General features: G+C 45.3%; 1 protein-coding gene across 4 annotated transcripts; it reads left to right on the forward strand.

The window, feature by feature from the left end:
• Nucleotides 1-245: 245 nt before the first annotated feature.
• On the forward strand, nt 246-5,482 carry CUNH19orf12 (chromosome unknown C19orf12 homolog). Of its 4 annotated transcripts, XM_007429747.4 has the most exons (4): nt 246-760; nt 2,149-2,185; nt 3,500-3,675; nt 4,213-5,482. In XM_007429747.4, the coding sequence occupies exons 1-4, from the start codon at nt 499-501 to the stop codon at nt 4,476-4,478; spliced, it is 741 nt and encodes a 246-aa protein (XP_007429809.2). In that variant the 5' UTR covers nt 246-498; the 3' UTR covers nt 4,479-5,482. The 4 variants fall into 4 exon arrangements, with proteins under 4 accessions (XP_007429809.2, XP_025023405.1, XP_025023404.2 ...); XM_025167637.2 differs by lacking the exon at nt 2,149-2,185 and having other exon boundaries at nt 246-561; XM_025167636.2 differs by lacking the exon at nt 2,149-2,185 and having other exon boundaries at nt 561-760.
• The last annotated feature ends 3,141 nt before the right edge of the window (nt 5,483-8,623 follow it).

Raw genomic sequence — 8,623 nt, forward strand, 5'->3', positions numbered from 1 at the left:
GAAGAATTACCCAGGAAGATGTCTGCTACTGGAGACACGGGGGCAATGAGGGGAAGAGAACCCCCCCCCCCCGCCCTTGAATAACATGAATTGAATAAAATAAGCTTATGTCTGAAAATGTGTGGGCAGGAGATGTGGGGGGTGATAGCTTCCAGGTTGCTCTGTGTTCAAGTCCAGCAAGAATCCACCAAGCTGCGATTCACCACACCCGTGATCACATGGGGGTCTTTCAGACCGTGGATACCTGGTTCTTTTTGCAACCCCACGGTGCCAGCAAAGGTTTCGAGAGTCTTATGGGCGTCACCAGGGATCTGATGGGCAACCCCTTTTCTACAGCGACAGGCTGAAGCGGGCCGGGCCTCCCCTCCCTCTTCTCCAGCGACAGAACTTGGGCTGGTCACACGAAGCCGGGTCGGACTGTGTTCACTCGCCGCCTTGCCCCATGACGCAACACGAACAAGGAACTTGCAACTTGTAACCTTCGTGTCGGGAGCCGGGATGACAAAAAGCGTCGTTACACATTCACAGGGTTACCGGCGCCACAGCATCCCCGCGGATGATGTAAGCTGCTTCGCGCAGGGCGCCTGCGCTTTCGGGAAAGCCAGCCGGACCCAGAGCGGGCAGCCCGGCTGCGCTCTTCGCAAGCACCGGTTGCAAGCCGGGCTGAAGGCCCCGGAGCCGCCCTCGACGATCGCGACCGGGCGACGGCGCCGCTTTTGGAGGTCCAGCCCCGAATTCGGCGGCGGCCAGGCACGGCCAGGCAAGGCAAACCCGCCCCTCGCGCTCGCGTCCCCTGCCTGCCTGCCGCCCCCTTGGCGCTGCGCTCGGGGCCTCCGGCCAACGCTGCCCCGCGGCCTGGCCGGCGCGCGCCCCCGCGCGCCCCCGCCCCGCCCGAGGCAGGGAGCCCGGAAGGCGAAGCGCAGCCCCGCACTCGGGGGCGGCCTCTGGGGAAACTGAGGCCGGCCTTGCGGGCTGCCGGAACGGGAGAGGAAGGAGGCGGCCTCTCCCCAGCCGGCAGGGAGCCTGAGCTCCAAGCCGCCAGCCCGCGATTGGACCCGGTCTGGTGCAGTGATGAAGGCAGCAGGCTGGAAACCGGAGACCGGGAGCTCTAGTCCCGCCTTAGGCACGAAGCCAGCTGGGTGGCCTTGGGCCAGCCCCTCCCTCTCAGCCCCAGGAAGGAGGCAACGGCAGGCAACCGCTTCGGAAAAACCTGGCTGAGAAAACCGCAGGGACTAGTCCAGGCAGTGGACGGGGTTTTTTTAAAAGTCCGCGCTTCAAGCGGCAATTTCGCCAAGTGCCTGCTCTGCGGGCGTGGGACTACAGTTCCCATATTCCCTTGCCACCGGCTCGCTAGGGCTCAGGGCAAAGTTCCGGGGAAGCCCCGAAACGACTCGCTCTGTTTGTCTTTTTAAAAACTCTTAGCTTGGATGTTTTTCTGCGGGGGGCGGGGTTGCCTAGAGGTATTCTTTCTCTCAACTCTTGACTTGGGCGCTTCGGAGACCCGCTACTTATAATAGAAAAAGCCATTCTGGGGAGGGGCAGAGAAAGAAGGAAGGAAGGAAGGAAGGAAAGATTGCTCCAACTATCTTCACATACTGAGTAAGAATTGGAAAGCTGGAACTGAAAATACAGGGAAAATGTGCCTGAAAATGAGGCAGTTTGAGATACGTGTAAGATGTTGGCCCAGGACTGTTCATGCTCAATCTTAACAGTTCCCTGGGTGACTTTTGACCAGTCCCTTTTCCTTATTAGCCAGTTATCTGCCAAAATTGTAGCAAAGTAGGAAAATCGGGAGAGAGGAAAGTTGGGATAGAAAATAAATAAATAAAAACAATACCATGGGTATTGACGAAGGAGTTGGAGGTTTGCATTAAACAGCAGAAGGAAGGGAGTGGTAGTTATCCCGCATTGGTCAAAGACAGAAATGGAAAATGAAAGAGGATACTGTAGGTAGTCTAGTCAGTTTCACTTCAGTCATTATACATTCTGTACTAGTGACCTTCAACTAAGGCATGGTCTTGAAGCACATGATGAAGCTCAGGCAATCAAGATCTTCCGAATGCTTGGGGATGGAGGGACACTGTTGAGAAATTCTTGGTACACAGATCACAAATGTATTGTATATTTTTTTTGTTTTATTTTATTTAGAATTTGAGGAAGGGCGCTCTCATTCTCAAACTCCCGAGTAAGTGGCATGTTTGGGCCAAGTTGGATTTGATTGTACTTATATGAAAAAATGCAAGTTACATTTCATGTGATTGGCTGTAGAAATGGTAGCTCGGAGACACTTTCCTTCCAAAAATTGTTACCTCCCTGATGCTAGTGGGAACTTTTCTTGAAATGCAAAGGGATTTGAGATTTTTAAGGTTTTAAATGTTATGTTATCTTGGGCTTTGAGATTTTAAAGTTATTTTTTGCTCTGCAATTTTTAATGTTTTAAATTTTATTTTATTTTTGGCTTTGGGATTTTTGATTTTTTAAATTTTTTTTTTCCTTTTGGGGGAACAGTCAAGGCTCTTGACAGGGTGAATGAGTTACTGAAGCCCCCACAACTCCAATATGAGCCATACAGGTAGTCCTCACTTAACAACCACAATAGGGACCAGAAAATTCATTGTTAAGCAGGGCAGTTGTTAAGCGAGTCGCACCCGATTTTATGACATTTTTTTGCTATGGTCATTAAGCGAATTACCATGGCTGTTAAGCAAATCACATGATTGTTAAATGAGTCATGCGATTCCCCATTGACTTGCTTGGGGGAAGCTGGCTGGGAAGGTCGTAAATGGTGATCACGTGACCCCAGGACACTGCAACCATTGTAAGTGTGAGCTGGTTGCCAAGCACTCAGATCACGATCACATGACCGTGGGGGTGCTGCAACAGTTGTAAGTGCGAGGACCGGTTGTTAGTCCCTTTGTTCAGCACCGTTGTAACTTCAAACAGTTACTAAACGAATGGTTGTTAAGTGAGGACTACCTGTACATTTTACTGTTTAGTCATGTATGATTCTGGTGTTCAAATACTAAACAGATCATAGATACAAACATGATGATTAAATGTGTGTGTGTGTGTGTGCATGTGTGAATTACTGTGCCCATGGTACCCGCCTTATGGAACATTCTCCCCCCCCACCCTGATGTGAGGTCATCTCCATCCCTCCTTATTTTTCAGAAGTCCCTCAAGAGCTGGCTGTCATCTGGCCTGGGGGTCTCAGGGGACTGGTGAAATCTTAAGGTGGCTCCCTTGCTGATCTAATCTCTTGTGTATTTTATGCTTTTTTAACTTTTTAATTTGGCTGCCTTTGACATGTTTATTGTTTTTATATTTTTTGCTGTATGCCGCCCAGAGTCACTTCTTGTGAGACAGGCAGCCATATAAATTTGATAAATAAGTAAATAAAATTACTGTGCACGTATAAATAAAAGTGTAGCAAGCAGCTCTAAGAGAGCTGGATAAAGAGAGAGAGAACTGGATAAAGGTTCTTTTGTAACTTTTTCAGGTGCAAAGAAGTCACAATGCCTGTTAGCATGAAAGATGTGATGCAGCTTCTCTGCCACATTTCTGAAGAGCGTAAAATGAAGGCTGCCTTCAAGCACTCTGGACGAGGGGCCCTCGTGGTGGGAACAACTGCGTTCTTTGGAGGTTTGATGGCAGGCCCACCTGGCCTTGCTGTGGGTAAATTAATGTTTTCAGATATGCACATAAGTGGCTCCTGGAAATCTTTGGGTCCTCCAAACTGTAGCTTTTACTGTGATAAAGGGGGGGAAATATTAAAGAAGGGGAGGGAACCATTCTGTTAACTGCACTTAATGGATGCCGTTATATTCAGTTTAAATTAAAGCAACTTTCCAGATTCAAATCAATCTTTATGACAGTCCAAGACCATAAGGGGACAGGGGACAGTCATTGTAAAGTGTATCAAGTAAAACACTAATATAAATATATAGATATAAGAGACATAGAAGGTGTAAAAGATAGAAAAAGGGAGAATCTAAAGGAAGTTGTATAAAAGATGTATAAAAGATATATAAATGTATAAACTAAATAGATATATAAGAGGACAATGTAACTTAAAACTATCCCAGAGCCATTGGACTTTTATCTGCATCAGAAAAGATGCTGTCCTGCATCTGCAAAGAGTCCTGCTGTTGCATTGTTCAATGACTGTTTGCCAGACAGTTGAAAGATGGCATTTCTGTTCTGTTTTTCTAGGAGGTGCCATTGGTGGCTTGCTTGGGGCCTGGATGACCGCTGGACAGTTCAAGCCCATTCCTCAGATTATCCTGGAACTGCCTCCTGCGGAGCAGCAACGGCTTTACGAAAACGCCTGTGCCATTATTCAGAATCTGGACTGGACTGACACAGCCCAGCTGATAGCCTTGGTCATGTCCAACGGTGCCATTCAAGAGAAATTGCTTGGAATGCTGACAGTCTATATCACTAATGAGCTCAAAGCTGAAATCCAGTATGGAGATTAGACTCAGATGTGTATTTAAGGGTGCTGTGCACACTTGGCTCCCTCCTGGCACCTTTGGCTGGTGTTTTAGATCCCTTAAGGTCATGGTTTTTACAGGAAGAACAAGATGGCAGCCATCCATTTCTACCATGACCCGAAATAATCTTTTTGGGAAAATATGCAAGGCAGACTTTGGCTTCCCCATTTTGTTTTTTCATAATTAGTCCCTGCTTCAATAACCAAGGGCAGATTAGTCTGAGCCTCAATGTTTGTTTCTTTTAAAAAGTATTTATGCCACCCAAACAACCCATTGTGGTACTTGGAGTGCCATGCTCAGTGAATGTCTCTCATCCATCTGACCTTCTGAGCAGCAACATCTGTAACAAATCCCAGTGATGCCATTAAAGAAGTGCTACCATTACATACTTACATCATGGTGCACGGATATAAGTCACGGCATTTGTGCAATGATGACATCACCATTTGCTTCCCTTCTAGCTGATGTGCATCATTCTAACTGAATAATGGTGCACTGAACAGACGTTCTCCAATATGAACACTCAACCTTTCCTGGCCAGTTAGAAGTGTTGGATCTATGACCAATTGTCCCACTCAAATATGTTCCTCAGGTCACTGAAGTAGAAATCTGATATTGTTGGCTAGCTTAGCTGATTGGCTGGAGGAAGAAAAAGGCTGGTGGTAAACATATCTTCAGGATACCAAGTTGGAGAAACCTAATGTAGATAATTGCACTGTGTTTGAACTACATGGTGTCCTCTTGGCCACAATAGAACAATCAACATCAAATGACTTGGAATTTGTCAGATGGTGTCAGATTCCCTATCTCTGCTGTCGTGGGATGTGTTTCTTTTTACCATTCTGCCTTAATTTTGAGAGGGTGAAGGAGTGAAATGTTGAAGTCACAAGTTGCCATCTTTAAAGTTCAGAGCAAAAACTGTAGCAGATGTTTCATCTTGGGTATCTATCCTGAAGATAAATTGAAATAAAGCTGAATTTTAATGTGAACTGCCAAGTTTGTATGACCATATTTCCCCTTCATTTAGAGGTGCAGTCCCAGTTGAAAACCATACATGATGGAAGGTCTATTGTGCATGATCTGGTTTTACATTTGTGAAGGGGAATAGTTTCAGTCTCCAGGTAACTAGACTGGGTGAGAACCAGACTTTTTCAAGCTAGAATAGACAATCCTGGCTTAGATGCGCTAGGGGTCTGGCTCAGGCTGATATAAGAGAGCTTCATATATGTTAGCAATTGGAGCAGAAAAGAAAATTAGATAAAGGAGCAATCTTACTTAAACTGTCACTTTCAACATGACAGAACAGTTTATATTGTATGCTCAGTTTCTTATACTTCACTAGTATCTTTTAACCATGGTTTCCCAAACAAGCCAGAAGCGCATCGTTGACATTAAAGTTACTAGAACTGGACTACGAACACCCATATAACCACTAGGCAGCAAAAATAAACAGAAACTCTGATGGCATCTGATGATTATGTGAGTCTTGCATTCCAGATCCAGTAGTCCTACTGACCTTTAGTGCAACAGCACAACATCTAGAGGCCATGGGTTCTTTACTGTGGCCACAGGTGAGGCTTCCAGCAGCAGGATCAGATGGGAATCCCAATATCCCCACCATAAGCCATGATCTAATTGCATTATCATTGTGGGATCATCCATTTGCACAGCAATAATATGGTTTGCGTGGTGTGGCCTCAGCACTGGCATGCTAGGCCATTGTGGCTTATTTAACAACTTAGCCAAAGACAAAGTATGGCTTAGGCTGCTTTATCCCATTAGCAATATTTGCCAGAGTTCCTATTATTAAGGCTACAGTGCAGTGCAAAAATCTAGATAGCCGCTGCTGTAGATGGAAGGAAGCTCTGAATTCTCACCTGTCATCTAACAGTCATCTAGATTTTTTCACCAAAGATCTGGGATCAAGTATTTCTTCATCTCTGAAAAAGACACTTCGGGTAATGGGATACCCAAGAAGTGCTACGTGTACATCCACATGTGCTCCAAATTGTATTTTGCCCCTCAAGTATGGATTTCTTCAGAGTCTACTGTTTAGTAAGTCCTCTTGCCCACACTGGGGTAAGTGTAAACATTTGGATTATTGCGCTGAAAGGACATAATTATCGAACCCAAACCAAATCATCAAAGGGAGCAAGGTGAAGCTAATGCTAATGAAACTCAACTGCCCTGTGTTCCTTAACATGCCGAACCAAAGGTACACCAAGGCAGATAAATAGGCTTCACAATTGCATGAAGTCACTCATGCCTTAGTCATTTCCCAGTTGGGTTATTGCAATGTGGTTTACATGGGGCTGCCCTTGAAGACCACTCGGAAGTTACAAGTGGTCCAGAATGCATGGTCTGCACGGTATTGGGTGCTCATAGGTTCACCCATGTTACATCTTTATTGCGTGAGCTGCACTGGCTCCCGGTTTCCTTCCGGGTGCAATTCAAGGGGCTGGTTATCACCTTTAAAGCCCTACATGGCATGGGACCTGGTTGCTTGTGGGACCACCTCTCCCTAAGAATATCTGCCCACCCCCCATATCAGACAGGATAGGCATCCTCCACGTCCCTTCTCTGAAATCCTGTCACCTAGTGGGACCTGCGAAGCACACTTTTTCCATGGCTGCCACTACTTTATGGGACACTTCCCCCCCCTCCCACAGCGATTCGGCAGGCCCCCACCCTTTTAGCCTTTCAGAAGGCCATCAAGACCTGGCTTTTTACAAGTAGGGAATGAGGGTAACGAGCTTGCTGCAGGGCATCCGCGGGGGACGTTTAAGGCGCAGAGTTTTTATTTTACTGTTTTACTGCTTTATGATTGTTCTTTAGTTTTGGTTTTATTGTTGTGAGCTGCCCAGAGTTGCTTAAGAGGGATGGTCATATAAAGCTTTTAAATAAAATAAATAAACTGCTATCACCTGTCTCCAAGTAAATTTTGACAGCTCTCATCTGAGACATTAGAACAGCCTTCCCTTCCCTTCCCTTCCCTTCCCTTCCCTTCCCTTCCCTTCCCTTCCCTTCCCTTCCCTTCCCTTCCCTTTCTACATAGCTAGGTGTATTACTGATCTCTGCCATAGGCAGCCTTCTTCATATGGAGTCAGCCTGGCTAGTGGACTTATCTTAGGAGCTTGGTAGAGCAACAATGGTGGGTTCCTAACCAAGGAATAATGCTACCTCTGGGCCATGATACTCCACCAGCAAGCAAGTCACTGGACACCCTGAACTCAAAGTTGCTTCCAGTTTAAAATGTTCAACAGGAGGAGACAAGGAAGGGAACTGAGGGAGTAACAAAAATATTGAAAGTCCAACAGCCATGTTTAACTGTTTGGATTTTTTTAACAAATGAAAATAATAAGGGGATTAAGAGGTCAAGCAAAAAAAACAAAAAGCCTTCACGGAGCTTATCTCATAAGAGAAATCAAGGGAAGGCAACTTTAGAAAGCCAGAAATGATGGGAAAATGTCCTTGGTAGAAAGAATGCCAGATGATGATAGTAGCTTTGCAGATAAAGCTGGGGGTAGGAACAAGGAAATCACCGTAGGAGGCTGTTTTAAAAAGAAGTTCAAGCCGGAAACTAAGGGAGAATTGCAGCGTGTTAGCCCAATCAATAGGTTTTGTAAAATTGAGAGCAAACATTGCACAAAAGCTGGTAAGTCAATAATTGTGTATCTTTCATTTGTCCTATTTAGAGGCAATTGTATCAGAGTAACAGCTCCAAGTCTGTATTTAGTGGGTAAGCGGCCTTCCACACTTCTTAAGTATCATTCCTTAAACAGTATAATTCAATGTACAGACTTTTTAAATCTGCTCTTTTGATACATCCCTAGATGCATTTGCTGAAATTTCAGTGGATTTCAAGTAATTGTGAAGCTTATCTATCTGCCTTAGTGTAACCTTTGGTTGGGTGTGTTAAAGAACACAGGGCAGGAGTTGTTAAAATGTAACACATTTATTGCAGTAGAAGAAAATCAAAGAACGGAGGGGACGAGTCTATGTTTCTGATGATTTTCCTTTACCTTTTCAATGTTTCTTAATATAGCAAAGGAACAACGAAAACTTAATCTATGTGTTGAATTTGCAGTCTCACCCATCTTTTCTTCTGTATAAAACTCAGTGAATTATAT

The sequence above is a fragment of the Python bivittatus genome, unplaced genomic scaffold, assembly GCF_059951505.1.
Source record: "Python bivittatus isolate LINGU-HERP-01145 unplaced genomic scaffold, Pbiv_v1 ctg000190_np1212, whole genome shotgun sequence".
NCBI classification, from domain to species: Eukaryota; Metazoa; Chordata; class Lepidosauria; order Squamata; family Pythonidae; genus Python; species Python bivittatus.